The 14,837-nt window shown below is 44.1% G+C and overlaps 1 protein-coding gene across 2 annotated transcripts in view; it reads right to left on the reverse strand.

Moving 5' to 3' along the window:
• Positions 1-628: 628 nt before the first annotated feature.
• The window catches only part of DOC2B (double C2 domain beta), an 847,907-nt gene continuing 833,698 nt past the window's right edge, over positions 629-14,837 (reverse strand). For both annotated transcript variants that reach the window (XM_088449544.1, XM_088449543.1), the window contains 2 exons: positions 3,329-3,425; positions 629-765 (listed from right to left, as the gene is read on the reverse strand). In XM_088449544.1, the coding sequence (XP_088305670.1) occupies positions 629-765; positions 3,329-3,425 (234 nt within the window). The remainder of the gene's footprint in view (positions 766-3,328; positions 3,426-14,837) is intronic.

The raw sequence follows: 14,837 nt of genomic DNA on the forward strand, positions 1-14,837 counted from the left end.
TCACAGAGGCAAGAGGTAAGTACAGTACATGACACAACAGAGGACAAGGCTTTCTGTGCTCCATTTAGTTGTCTGGTTTTAAATGACTCTTATTATATGACAGTAGATAACTTAGGTTAAACTAAAAATGTTACGAGTGATGTTCACTCCACTGTGCTGGAAATATCAAATTATTTAGTTATACTTTAAATGTAATAGTGCAAACCAGGTTACTGTTAACACACACATTTCGGTCTCCAAATCTTTATACCTTCCTTCACTAACTCTTGCGTTAAGCTTGTTGTTAACCTTTCACTGCTCAGGGGATTAAGTATATCAAAGACAGAAACATTAAATGGAAATCAGGATTGGTAATATATGCAGCCTAGTAAAAAACAGCAAGTGCATATATCACCAGGAGGAGGGTTTCATTGATGGGTAAAGTCTGATTTTCTTAGCATGTTAGGTGAGAAGTGTTGCACTCTGATTGGCACTATTGCACCTTAATTGATAAAAGCATAACGGGACGTTTTCCTAGTCATCTTTCCACTTGAGTATGGTCATGGTAAACTGCGGCAAGGGCAAAGGCAAAGCTTGTGTCTTGTTCCTTTACAGCTGTGCTATTATAACACTTAGCAGCACACTCAGTTCAGTCACTGAGGACAGCTCCTGGTAGCTCATTTGTTAATGTGTGCCAACGTTCAATTTTCTTATCTTTGTTTTTCAGGCAGTCAAACCAATGTTTAAGACGATCCCCTTTTGCGTTGATTCCCAAAACAACACCACCTATGAACAGAAGAAAAACCCCTCTTAATTTCATTTTTGGAAAGATACAACGCTCATAATGAAAGTTGAATGGTCGATGAGGAGCATGAACGGTACCCAAATTATAATAATAAAAAAGTTGTATGAACAAATTGTATTGACAATGCAATACTTCCAGTGCCAGTTTGACACTACCCATGCCACATACATTACAGCCCTCTCCTAACTCAGTCATATGAGTGGAAAAGTTGTTGCCTCTTGCAATGCTTTGTGCTGCTATGAATAATCTGTAAATATTCTTACATCTGTCGAGGCAAATAAATCTAATGTTATGTATGAGAGGATGATAAAAAATGAACAGTTAAGTAAATTTGAAAAAAATCACCATCTAGCTAAAGTGCCTTATGCGTATTGTTAAAGTACGTGCCAATGTTATTTTTTAAACATAAGTGTGTATTATCTTTCATAGCTACTCTTTCGTATTTAATAATATTTAACTCATAATAATATGAATACTTTAATATTATCTTGTTTTATATTATTATATTAGTTTCCTTGATGTTTATTTCTCTCCTGACATTTTTTTTGTATTTCTACCTTTATTATTTTAGATTTGTATTAAAATATTTTTCTATACATTTGTGTAAATTTCCCAGAACTCACCCATGCTAGTACCACAATTCTACATTGAGGTGAGGCCCTTGAAACTATCCACAAGTATGTTTCTGGCCACCTCCAGAGAGTTGACTTTCATTTGTTCAGAAATTATTACTATGTTGAGAGAGGTGTGTACGTGTTGGGGCTTAAGCCCCAGGTGCTGAATGCAGGGAGGTAGCACAGATAAAAACAGTGTGGGACTGGCTGGAGCCAGAGTAGGATTGGAAAAAAAGCTGTATGCTGCAATTCTGTCATAATCAGTCTCATCCCTGGCTATAAAGGGGGCAGCACCAGTAATACTACACTATGCATTTAATGGGATCTGCTGTGGTGAGAAAATCCAAATGTCTCTCTACTCCTTCCTTGAAACAGAATTAACATTATCTGGAGATTTGATGGCATATGTGGGTGGTCTTATGGCATGTGAGGAGTTTTGATGTGGAGGGGGGTGTTTTGGAATGTGAAAGGGTTTGATTTCATGTGTGGGGGAGCCTGTGGCATGTGAGTGAGGAAATTGATTGCATGTGGGGAGGGTTCTGATGACATGTGGGGGATCTGATGGCATGTAGAGGGATCTGATAATAAGTGTGGGATCTGATGGCACGTGTGTGTGGGGGTCTAATGGCATGTGTAAGGGGTCTGATGGCATATGGGGGGATCTGATGTAAGTGTGGTGTCTGATGACATGCAGAGGGTCTGATGGCATGTATGGGGAACTGATGGCATTTGTAAAGGGGTTTAATTGAATGTGGGGGTTTGATAGCAGGTAATGATACTGTATGTGGGTATGTCTGATGGTAGATAAGGCACATGTGGAGATATCTGATGGCATCTGGGGATGTCTAATAGGCATGTGATTAGAGGTAAGTGGCATGAAAGGGACATGAGTGGAAGTTTGAAGAGAATGATTGACATTTACAAACTTTTTTTCCTCCCAAGTTTAATAGTTCTCTTCACAGTGGATGTGGTAGCAGCGTGTAAGCACATGAAGTGTCTATTGAAGATGATCTGGACACTTGACATAGCAGTGATGTAAAAGCAAGCTTGCCTAACCTCCCGATTTGCCTGGGAGCCTCCCGATTATCCCCCTGTTTCACAATGCCGAAAATAACATCATTTTGAAGAGGGGGCGGGCCCACGATGATGCGACCCTGCGGTCCCGTCCCCAGCTCCACCCCCAATGTGTCATAACTGTCCGGACACGCCTCTGCTGTTAGCCAACAATCAGCTCCCTCCCAGAAAGAGGGAGCTGATTGTCGGCAACTATGTGTAAAAGCTGTGCTGGTGATTTTTGTGAGCATTTTGATATATGGGAATATCTGATATATGTGGGACATGTAAGTGGCATATGGGGAACTTTGTCATTATACCATTTTAAAATAAATGTGCTCTTACTCCGAATGTGTGTGTGTGTGTGGGGTGGGGGGGTAAGTGGAGTCCTAGGGGTAAATTAACTAAAGTGAGAGTTTATAGAAGTGAGTTTTAAAAAAGTGATGTTGCCCATAGCAACCAATCAGATTCTACTTAACATTTATCTAGCACCTTCTAGAAGATAATAGCTAGAATCTGATTGGTTGCTATGGGCTCACTTCTAACAACTCTCGCTTTAGTAGATTTACCCTATGTCCCATCTGAAAAAAAGAGTAGCTCCACCCCTGCATATGTTAATTTGTTAATAGAAATAGTAACTGTTGGTACTTTTTTGTTCCTGGTGCACATTGTCAATAGAGAGAACCATGGTCCCAAATGGTCCTACTTAAGTTGTAAGTGGGCTGTCGAGCTACACTGGACAATCATTGTGCTGCTAGAGTTGTAGTATTCTATACCTTGTAAACTCTGATTGGAAGGATGAGATGTTGTATGATACAGTAAAGTATGACAGCTGATTATGCTTGAGTTACTATAAAATTTACATTTCTTCACTTACCTATAAAGTCATTTGATTTCCCAATATCATAATCCCAAACCGTGACTTCTAAAGTCTTTTTTGCAAGATCACTGTGCTTTATTTCGTAACAAAATTCCTGCAAAGATAAAATGTTTACAAGTACTAATATTTTGGGAACTCACTATTACCCAGATTTATCAATGAGTGATATTCTTGTTATTACTCGTTACTAATCTTAAATGGTGCTCCAACCAATCAGCTCCTAACTGTCATGTTTTAAAAATGACAGTTAGGAGCTGATTGGTTGGAGCACCATTTAAGATTAGTAACAGGTGATAACAAGACTAAAGGTCCCCATACACTGTGCGATACAGCAGCCGATCCGATGGATTGGTACGATATTGCTGTTATATCGTACCGTGAATCGGCATGATATCAGCCAGTGCTCGCTCCCGTGGGGTCGTACATCGCACCTTCAGATCTTACTGCATGTTCATTTGATCTGGGGATGCGATGTATGATCCCATGCAGCGCTATGCGGTTGGGGGAGGGAGGTGCCGGACTATCGGGCAGTCGGCCACTCGATCGCACCGTGTGTGGGGACCGCCCGATATGTCGTCCGTCGGATTCCCCGTCGCATTGTAAGGTGCATATCGCACCGTGTATGGGCGGCTTATCACTCATTGATAAATCTGGGCCTAAGTATACACATTCATTTGTAATTGGTAGGCAATAAAGTCATATGCAATGAATTCTTATTGTTATTTTTAATACCAGCAGATTCCACAGCACTTAGAGTGAAATGTAACAAAAGGAAGAGAGGGCCTTAATTATCGAGTGATATTTTTATTACTCATCAGTGGCGGAACTCCCGGAGACAATGGAGTCATTTGCCGCCGGACACCAGCCCTGAAGGGGGCACCTGGCTCCATTGTCCCCGGGAGCTGCATGGAGAAGGAGTGCCGCTGATCGGCGCTCCACCTCCATTGGCGTAACTACGGAGGGTGCAGGGGGTGCAGTCGCACCCTCTGCACCATCCATTTGCCGGGCGCCCGCTGAGTGTGTTACCAGCGGGCGCCCGGCTCCTATTCAAACCCCCAGCGCCAGCCGGAGGACAGAGCTCCCTCCGTCTTCCGGGTCCCGCAGTGTACTATGGGAGTGACGTCATAACGTCACTCCCATAGTGCCGAGTAGCGGAAGCCGGGGACGGAGCTCAAAGGTGAGCTCCGTCTTCCGGGTCCCATAGTGCACTATGGGAGTGACGTAATGACGTCACTCACATAGTGCCGAGGAGTGGACGCCGGGGACGGAGCTCAGGAGTGAGCTCTGTTTTCCCGGGTCCCGCAGTGCACTATGGGAGTGACGTAATGACGTCACTCCCATAGCGCCGTGGAGCGGGGACGCCGGGGATGGATGGCAGCAGCACTGGAGCGGGGATAAAGGTAAGTGTTTTTTTTGTGTGTGTGCGCGCGCGCGGGGGGCAACTACACAGGGGGCTCACTACTGGGGGCAACTACAGGGGGCTCACTACTGGGGGCAACTACAGGGGGCTCACTACTGGGGGCAACTACAGGGGGCTCACTACTGGGGGCAACTACAGGGGGCTCACTACTGGGGGACAACTACAAGGGGCTCACTACAGGGGGCATCTACTGGGGGCTCACTACTGGGGGCAACTACTGGGGGCTCACTACTGGGGGCTCACTACTGGGGGCTCACTACAGGAGGCAACTACAAGGGGGCAACTACCGGGGGCTCACTACTGGAGGTACTGCATAGGGGGACCATTACTGGGGGGCACTACATAGGCGGGCACTGCATAGGGGGACCACTACTGGGGGCATTATAGAAAAGGAACTGCAAAAGGGGGGCAGCGGCAGCTGAGGCTGGCATAGGTGTTGGGGGCGCCTGGTATGAAGTTACGCCACTGTCACTCATTACTAATCATTAATGGTGCTCCAACAAATCAGCTCCTATCTGTCATGTGTTTGAAAAATGACAGTTAGGAACGGATTGGTTGGATCACCATTTAAGATTAGTAACAAGAGATAACAAGAATATAACTCATTGATAAATGAAGCCCAGAGTTTGTATTGCACAAAAAAGGACAAATCCAATTTACTCATTAAGCAATACAGCTTTTTCCTAACAGCCAATTTACTCGGATAGACACCATGAGCAATGATACAACTGCTGGACAGCTGCTTCCAGAACATAGATACCAAAAAATTGAACAGCCTACAAATGGAGAGTTCTATAGCTGCCATGCTTATGCATACTATATAATATTTAATTTTATCATGGATTATCACAGTGCACATATATTGTTGATAGCTATGACAGAGATAGATATGACAGAGATTGATAGATAGATAGATAGATAGATAGATAGATAGATAGGAGATATATAGAAGATAGATAGATAAATACAGTGGCAGAACTCCCGGAGACATGGGAGTCATTTGCCGCCGGGTGCCAGCCCTGAAGGGGGCACCTGGCTCTATTGTCACCCGGCCGTTACGGGCACTGCTGATGAGGAGCGCCGCTGATCGGCGCTTCACCTCCAGTGGCGTAACTACGGAGGATGCAGTCGCGCCCACTGCACCCTCCATTTGCCGGGAGCCCTTCTCTCCCCCCCGCGGTAGCTGGAGGACGGAGTTCACTCCTGAGCTCCGGCTTCCGAGTCCCGCAGTGCACTATGGGAGTGACGTCATGACGTCACTCCCATAGTTCTGAGGAGCATGCCCCTGGGACGGACGGCAGCAGGCACTGGGGCGGGGTTTAAGGTAAGTATTTTTTTTTTTTGTATGCGTGTGTGCATGCGCGCGGGTGGGGGCACTACAGGGGGCTTACTACAGGGGGCTTACAACTGGGGGCACTAGAGGGGCCTTACTACTGGGGGCATCATATGGGGGCATTACAGGGGCCTTACTACTGGGGACATCATATGGGGGCACTACAGCAGCATTAATACTGGGGGCATCATATGGGGGCACTACAGGGGCCTTACTAATGGGGGCACTGCATAGGGGGACCACTACCGGAGGTACTGCATAGGGGGACCATTACTGGGGGGCTCTACATAGGTGGGCACTGCATAGGGGTACCTCTACTGAGGGCACTGCATAGGGGGAACACTACTGGGGGCAAAAGGAACTGCATGGGGGTGGTGGCAGCTGGGGCTGGCATAGGTGCTGGGGGGGTGGTACATTTTAATTTGGGGGGTGATCACCAACATTTATCTTGCCTCCGGGCACCTGGGATGAAGTTACGCCTCTAGATAGATAGATAGATAGATATGACAGAGAATAAGATCTTTTTTTAGAAACTGATTGATATTACTGTGATCTTACTACAGTAACTTTATGTAATCAGGTGTAATGTGATGGAATTGTTACAAGGTGTGCCTATATTTCCATTGAGCAGCTCCTTAGCCAAGGAATGCTTTGAAGTTTACTACATTCAAAATCTATACTGTAAACATTTTATAGTTAGCAACCAATCTTAAGGTGCAGATTCATCATTTGTATATTACAGACACATTAGTACAATTCTATACATGGTATTCACATGGTAATCACCAAAGCTTCGAGCGTTACTAGATGTAATATAACAAACAATAATATAGTAAAAAGAAGGCAATGTAACGGCAATCTTTGTCCAATGTCTGTAGGTATAAACTCAACTATAACAATAAACATTAAAAATAACATCTGTACTTGCTCACACCAGGCCTAGGAGAGAGGTCAGCAATCCATCCATGGAGGTACTCTGTGTGAAGTGTGAAGCAAATGAAGGAACAAATGTACTGTATATTGTGTAAGCTACAGGAGAGAACACAACATAAAAGAGGTGTAGGCAGGTCAGTGAGCATTTGCAGGGAGTACCAGGAGGAGCACTGCAAGCTGTTCTGTACAGCCTGTTTGGTTATGGGTAGAGGATTTGAATGAAATCCCCCCCAAAATTTGTAAACATTATTCCTAGCCGGTCCATAGTAAATATAAAGATCATCCTGGCCATGTCTAATATTGGTCAGATATCGTGTATACCCTGTTCCAGTATAATGGCCACAGCTTTTTGTCCACCCTGGGGATACTGAGCATTCCTTAAAGTAGCCAAAAATTGACCACTATGGTATGCTGGTGAAAGTGATGCCAAAAATGTTGTTGCCAAATCTATTTCTAAAATATTTGGATATGCTGGCAGTCCCAGAAACAGTACAACAGCCCTGCATTAGTCTCGGCACAATATTGATATTTACTATCTAAGGCAGTGGTTCCCAAACTTTTTTGAATCACGGCACCCAAGAATATCAGCATTTTTCCATGGCACCCCTGGGCCAAAGGTTTCTTATTGAGAAATTCTGCAAAAATGAAATGAAGTAAATTGTGCTTCTATGTCACCCTTAGGTTCAGTTATGTAGTGGTTGACAGGGTTGCTGTTCTATTTGTCCACATATTTTTTGATTGGCATTCATTAGCACTGGTTTTGCCTATCACACTGACGGAAAATAATTTTATTTGGTACTGGGCCACCAACCTGAGGAACCCCTGCAAGTGCCCTGAGGCACCCCAGGGTGTCACAGCACCCCGTTTGGAAACCACTGATCTAAGGATAGGCCAATTGTATATCTTCTCTTTGGGAAACCTGCCTAATTTATGTTTATTCATGTTAGCTACTGACAGGGATCTAATATTACTTGGTGTATATGCAAGATGTCCATAATAGTTAAGGAAGGGAAATGTGTTACCCATTTCTGGATCTCAATTATTTAAATGTACAGGTTTAATTATTCTATATATAATTGAGCTTCTGTAGAATAGGAACCCTGATGTGCCAAAGAATCTATGGAATGAATGAAGTATTGATTGTCTAATGAAGAAATTTCAGACTTTAAATAATATCTCAGAATATTACACAATGCTGGAGTGGATGTTATGTTGATGTGAAAAAAGTGTAATTACATTGGAAGGGGTTTAACAGTCACAGGGGACCTACTGGATCAAAGTTGGTGGAGAGAAATGAAATACTGTACCATGAGATGTACAGTATGTGTGAGTTGAGCATCATTAATCTCAATTTGTCCATGTACAGGGGCACCGAAAGCTGCACCGGGCCCGGGGAGAGAAGGAGCGTGGCCTAACTGTGGGAGCATGGCCACGCCCACTTAGGGTGAAAAATATTTTTTGCAGCGCGCTGGGGAGAGGGGCGCTGTGAGCCTCTCAGATCGGCGCATAGCCAGTGGGGGGCACGATCAGTGTGATCGCTCTCCTCACAGGCATAGGAGACTGCTGTGGCTGGTACTTTGCAGCCGCGAGCAGTTGCCCAGTGCAGCCCAGCACAAAGCACCGTGTGCTGGGCTGTTTTCATGTAAGAGGGAGAGGGGGCGGTGCAGGGCCCCTCCAGCAAGCCCGGATAATTAGTACCCGCCCCCACCCTCTCGGCGCCCCTGTTCATGTATGGATCACTGGGCCTGATTCAGCTTTGGGAATAGAGTAAGATAGAGCAAGTAACTGTGAACCAGGACAAACCATGTTGCAATGCAAGGGGTGCAAAAACATACATTTTATTTTGCATGCAGGGTAAATACTGGCTGCTTTTGCATGTAGCCCACAAATACTGCACAGCTTTATTTTTACATTGCAATTTAGGTGTCAGTTTGGACCCCCCCCCATTTCTAAATCTCTCTGCACATTTTAAATCTGCCCCACCTGCAGTGCAGCATGGTTTCCCCAAGGTCAGTTATGTGCTATATCTTATGCTGCATACACACGTAAAGATTTTCTGTCCAACCATCCAACTAGTTGATTAGTTGGAATGAAAATCTGGTAACGTATGGGAGTAACTGATGATCAGCAATTTGCTCCTGTGTGTACCCAGCTTTACTCTATTCCCAAAGCTGAATCACGCCCTCTGACCATGTTGAAGTTTTCCCTGATTATTAAGTTTTGTCTTCCCCAGTTTACAACTTTCTGAAGTATACCTGCAAAAATAGTGGTTAGGTTGATTAGCAGCATATATGTTTAAGATGATATAAGGCATGTCATCTACATTGATATATACAATAAGATATCTTGCCTCTGGGTCAAACAATGTTTTGATAATGACACAGATAATAATCTTGCTGAGAAGGATGGCAGTCTCTGTTTGTTTGTTTTTGTTTACATAGCCAATAAGCATTCTCCTATCCATGTGTCACAGTGTCGCCACCTTTATTAATCATCCAAGTGAATTTCTTGGAGAAATAAAAAAGGGGACGTTAACTGTTTATGATATGAAGCAACTTTCTTTAATTTTACGGAATGATCAAGTCTTTCAATGTTCCATGAGAGAATGTAAAAGGAGTGCAGTGGGGTTCATAGATTACTATCCAATACTTTGTCCCAACTGCATTCTGTTGGCACAATAAGAAGCTTGGTTGGGGCTCACTCTTTGGCAGTGAACAGTGTGAGCAAGTACCATGTTGGCATGAATAGTGTTGGGCGGGTAAGTAGCTGTTGAATTTATAGGTAACATAACAAGAACAAAGAACCTATAGATTTTGATTGTGCTTATTGGATCATTCACATATGGAAAATGGAGGTGACCCCCAAGGACTAAAAAGATATTTTGCAACATGTTTTTTAACCGCTTTTGGATAATCAAATGTAAGTACTTTTCCATCTTCCACTAGTCAAAGTGTTATGGGATAGAGTAGTGAAAATTGTACTTTGTTGTCAAAGAACTGATTACATATTAGGCTGAAATCCTTGCCCTTAATGGTAACAGGACTCCTTTGTAGTTAAGGTTTGACTTTTTCTCTTAGTGTTCCAGCACTACTTTCTTTGTTGGAATAAGTCATGATTTTTTGAGGCAAGTAGAGTCTTTAAGTTTTGTCTGTGCCAATTTTCTGCACACGTTCAATAATCAATGGTGCCCCTTTGATACCCTTTGCTAATAATATCTACAACATTTGGACAATCAGCACCTTTAACCAACTTGTGGATGCCCAGTATTCGTAAGTGGTTAGTCCTATTCTTGAGGACATCAACATTAATAGCGAGATAAATGATGGTTTTCATTTGTGAGGCACTGGTTTGATATGCAATTTGTATCCATCTCCTCTCTACTTTGGGTTCCTTGGTCCCGCAGGAGTGCCTCTGTGTTAAAGTTCTTACAATAGCCTTTGTGGTAGTGGTCTGGGATAGAACTACAAAAGCTTTCTATCTTTTGTCATCACCCCCCTACCTCCATCTTTTATGGGAAAACACAGATTTTCCTCCCAGGTTTAGCCATTGAGTTTTTCAACATTGGATCAAACAGGGTTTCCTTTCCCTCTTTTCCTGAAATTCTTGATAGGTTCCAGATCCCTTCTCATTGCTTCTGTCAGTGCTTACAACTGCGTCACATTTATACTTAGCGTTGTGACTGCGGTAGAGTGAGATCACAAACTACACTAGAATCGCTTTGCCTCCTTCTTTCTCCAGCTAAGGGATTGGTTTTCACCATTTACTGCCTTTTAATATATAACGCCCCTCTATTGGCTCCTCACGAGGAGATCTGGGAACATGACACGGGGGAAGCCCTGGGAACTGATGTTTGGAAACAGATTAGGTCCAACTTAGTTTCATCAGCCTCTTCAGTTTGCTTACTTGAAAATTAATTGAAAATATACTTGCATTGGTACATGATCCCACAGCGTCTCCATGAAATATGCCCCTCATCTTCTGGCCTTTGCTGGAGGAAGTGTGGGAAGAAGGGCACCCTGCTTCATATATTCTGGTCATGCTCAAAATTAACCCCTATCTGGGGCTCATCTACTTATCTTTCAGATTACTATTGTTGCCATCATTTCCTTTTGAAAAAAACCCTGAGAGAGGGGAGAAACTAGTCAAGGCTTTACAGTTAACTGCTCTCATACATACCTGCATACCTCCTAATAATGGGACATTACTTCTGTGGCTATTAGTGGCATCCCATAATTTGGAGAACTGCCTATCACCATCAGGGGCAGAGCTGTATTTTTATCAGTGGAGAAGCGACACACCACATGGAGTCGCAGCATACAAGTATCCATTTTCTCCACTTATAACCAATCATACTGCTTTCAGTCACTACATATGGTAGACTGGACATTGCTATATTCACCTTTATTACCTGGCTGCGAGTCGCTGGAGCAACACTAATCCAAGGACACTGTCACATTTTATTTCCCTGGCCTGGTTGGGTTGGGAGCGGTGCCACCATAAGGAGACGCCAGAACGTGGATCTATTGTGAGCAACTTAACACATAAACTGGAGTTCTGTGATCCAGAATGTGACACAGGATTGTGCAATGGTCAGGTTGATTCCTGATTTTCGGAGTTAATACATTGTGGTCATACAATATATGCATGAGCTTTTGAATTGGACAGGTGGCTCATTCCACAAATAATCTCGTATGGTGACTATACATCAATATATCGTTTCACATCTAAAGCCTCTTTTCCTTATGTATATGTGATCTATTCCATATAAGGTATATAGATGGGATTGAATTTTACACTGGTCTCAAATATTCTATTGAAGCGTCTCATAGACACATTGTGTAGTTCAATAATAGCAACATTGTGTTAGTTATTTTTGCAACAGGTCGTATTGTTTGGAGGCACATTTATACTGTGTATTAATACTTAATGTATGTATATGTTTTTAGTTTGAACTGCAGTTCTCTTATACATGTTTAACCAATATATGTTTAATACATTTTTATAATTATACAGTCTTGGGTTATTTTGTATTGGAACTAGCGCAGACACCTCTTTTACATTTGACTAATGTTGCCATGCCCGCATCCCCAACCTTCTCCCTCTTACCCAGAACTATTGCTGGTGTATCAAAACCCACTCAAAAACTTATTTGGCATATCCTGAATGCAGTTAAAGGCCGTACTGCATTCAATTGGAAGTCCCATCTGCCTCCCTCTACATCTTCAATATGGTTCACCTACCAAATGGAATTTATCACTAGTATAGATGACTATAAAGCCGTTTTATTCTCTTCAACTAGGTCCCCATGGTTGTCCTTCCATAATGCTCCTCAACCTATGTCATATGGGTTATTGGGCCTGATTCAGACCCACTCGCGAGCGGCTGTCCGCTCGCAAGTGGGTCGATGTTATGGACTGAGCATGCGCACGATGGAGGGAGCTCCGTCGTGCGCATGCGCCAGACGCGACGAGCGAAGGAAAGTCCTTCGCTCGTTGTGTCCGATCAAAGGGGGCGTGCTGTCAATGTTGATTGACAGCACGCCCCCTTTGGTGGGCGTGCCGGGGGCGTGCCTCCCTGACGGGGGCGTTCCCACGGGAACGCCTCCCGTCAAAAGCCGGCCCACTGACATCACTAGTGATGTCAGTGGGAGTGATTTTGGCTCTGATAGAGCCAAAATCACTCCGGAGCTTGCAGTTGAAAACCTCAACCGCAGGCTCCGGCTCGCAATTTCGATGGTCGCGATGGTCACGACCATCGCGGCCATCACAATGCACGCTCGTATAGCCTGTGGGTGGTGACCCACAGCTATACGAGCGTCCAGGAGGATGCTCCATTTTCATGGGGCCCGGCCCTCATTCAGAGCGTGCGCTCTGCTCAGAGCGTACGGCTCTGAATGAGGGCCATAGTCTCCAGGCCTCCTGTGGTTTATCCAAAGCTGCCGCTGGTCCTCTGACTGATTGTCTCCCATTTTGTCTGTGATTATGTCATGTTTGGATGTATCCTTACATTGCGCTTCCCTTCCCCCCTCATCCCTTTCTTGCCTTCTGTTCTTCGCATTCCCCCCCTCCCATATTTTTTTGTTGGAAAATATTTGTAATAAAAAGTGGTTACGTACAGTAAAAAAGATTACTATTGTAGTACCTATAGATTTCTTGACACAGGTTAGTTTTTAACCAATTGGTGTACTAAAAACTGCCACAATTTCTGTTGGTTTAATTTTTAGTGCCCTACATTTGTTATGGCTAAATGGCTGTGAGCTGGAACAGTCTCAGTCACCAGATTGACAGTGGGCAAGTGGTCTGGTAGGAGTGAGTTTGCTGCTTCAATTTTGGCTTTCCAGGAATTTTTCCATTGAATGTGAGGAAACTGAGCAGTAATTAGCATGTCACAGACTAGCATTAAAAAAAGAAGTATGGGGAGCAGTAGCGGCTCCAGAGGTGGGGATGTAGCGCAGTCCAAAATTCATATTGGGGAGCCACACCAACTGTCACCCCAAATACTGCCAAACCTCGCCAGCAAGGACTCACTGGCAGTTGGTGTGCCTCCCCTATTTGTTTGAATTTTGGACTGCGCTGCAGCCCCACCTCTGGAGCCACCACTGATGGGGAGTGTCTATATCATAGTCAGGGCTGTAGAGAGCCTGGCTGGACCAGGGTATTGACAAGGGGTCATGGCCTAATGTAAGGAGGCATTCCCACACCCCCTAACAAAAAACCCCCCAAGTATTTGCGGTGTCGTTGTGCCAATCAGCCAGGAGCAGGTCCAGGGGGGATGAATCAGTGTAATCATCTCCCCCCTCCTATTATGTGCCGGCAGAGGAGACTGCTGCTGCCCTTAGTGGCAGCTGCAGTCTCCCTGTACTCACTGCAGCCCAGCAAACAGCAATGTGTGCTGGGTGCTCCTGTCGCTGATAGGAATAAGAGGGGGGAGGGGGGAGCGGTTGACCCTGGCCCAGGTAATCACTACCCACCCTTCCACCTCTTGAGGCCCCTGAGCATGGTAGGTTTCATTTGTTAGGTCACATGTTTGTGGATCCCTATCCCACATGTGGAGACTGTGGTGTCCCAAGTGGTGTTATTATATACAATTTGATGTTGAGTTGAAGCATGGGAAACGCAGTGTGAGGTTTAAAAATTAACCATGTTCAAAATATAACTGGACCTCAGCCACTGTATTTGTCCATTATTGAGAAGTCACTATCAGTAAGAATTAGAGATCGTAGATCCAAATGTTTGCTACAAGAACATAGTAAATTTCCAGTACTGATGAGTCAGCAACAGCAAAGGTAATGAGAAACATTTGTATACAAATATGCAGCTTTACAGAATAGAGAGAAAAAAATGGCTTCGGTTCATACTTGCCTACTTTTGAAAACTAGTTTCTGGGAGATTGTAGGTGGTAGCAGAATGTGCCCAAAGGGTGTGTCTATCTCCACCTATGGGTGTGTCTATTGTCACTTAGGGGCATGTCCTGCAGTGGCAGGTGAAAACTATAGTACTAAGAGCAGCATGCCACCAGAGCTAGTTTTTCTATGGGTATCATACTACCAGAGGCTGTATAGTCAAAGCCGGCAATCATGTATCATGTGTTATTCCCTTTATATAATATTCTGCTTTTTGTTGTTAATAAGGGACAAAAGACATTGTATAGGAATAATATAGAAAGTAGAATGTAATCTCCTCTCATGAGCAGGGCCCTCTTACCCCTTGTGCTTTTCATTCCTGTAATATTACTCATGGCATCTAACCAGCCCTTGACTTCTGCCGTCCTGCCACTTATTTGAGGGATGATGGCTGTTGCAGCAATGTTTATATACCATG

The sequence above is a fragment of the Taudactylus pleione genome, unplaced genomic scaffold (assembly GCF_031769625.1).
Source record: "Taudactylus pleione unplaced genomic scaffold, aTauple2 ptg000487l, whole genome shotgun sequence".
In the NCBI taxonomy this organism is placed as follows: Eukaryota; Metazoa; Chordata; class Amphibia; order Anura; family Myobatrachidae; genus Taudactylus; species Taudactylus pleione.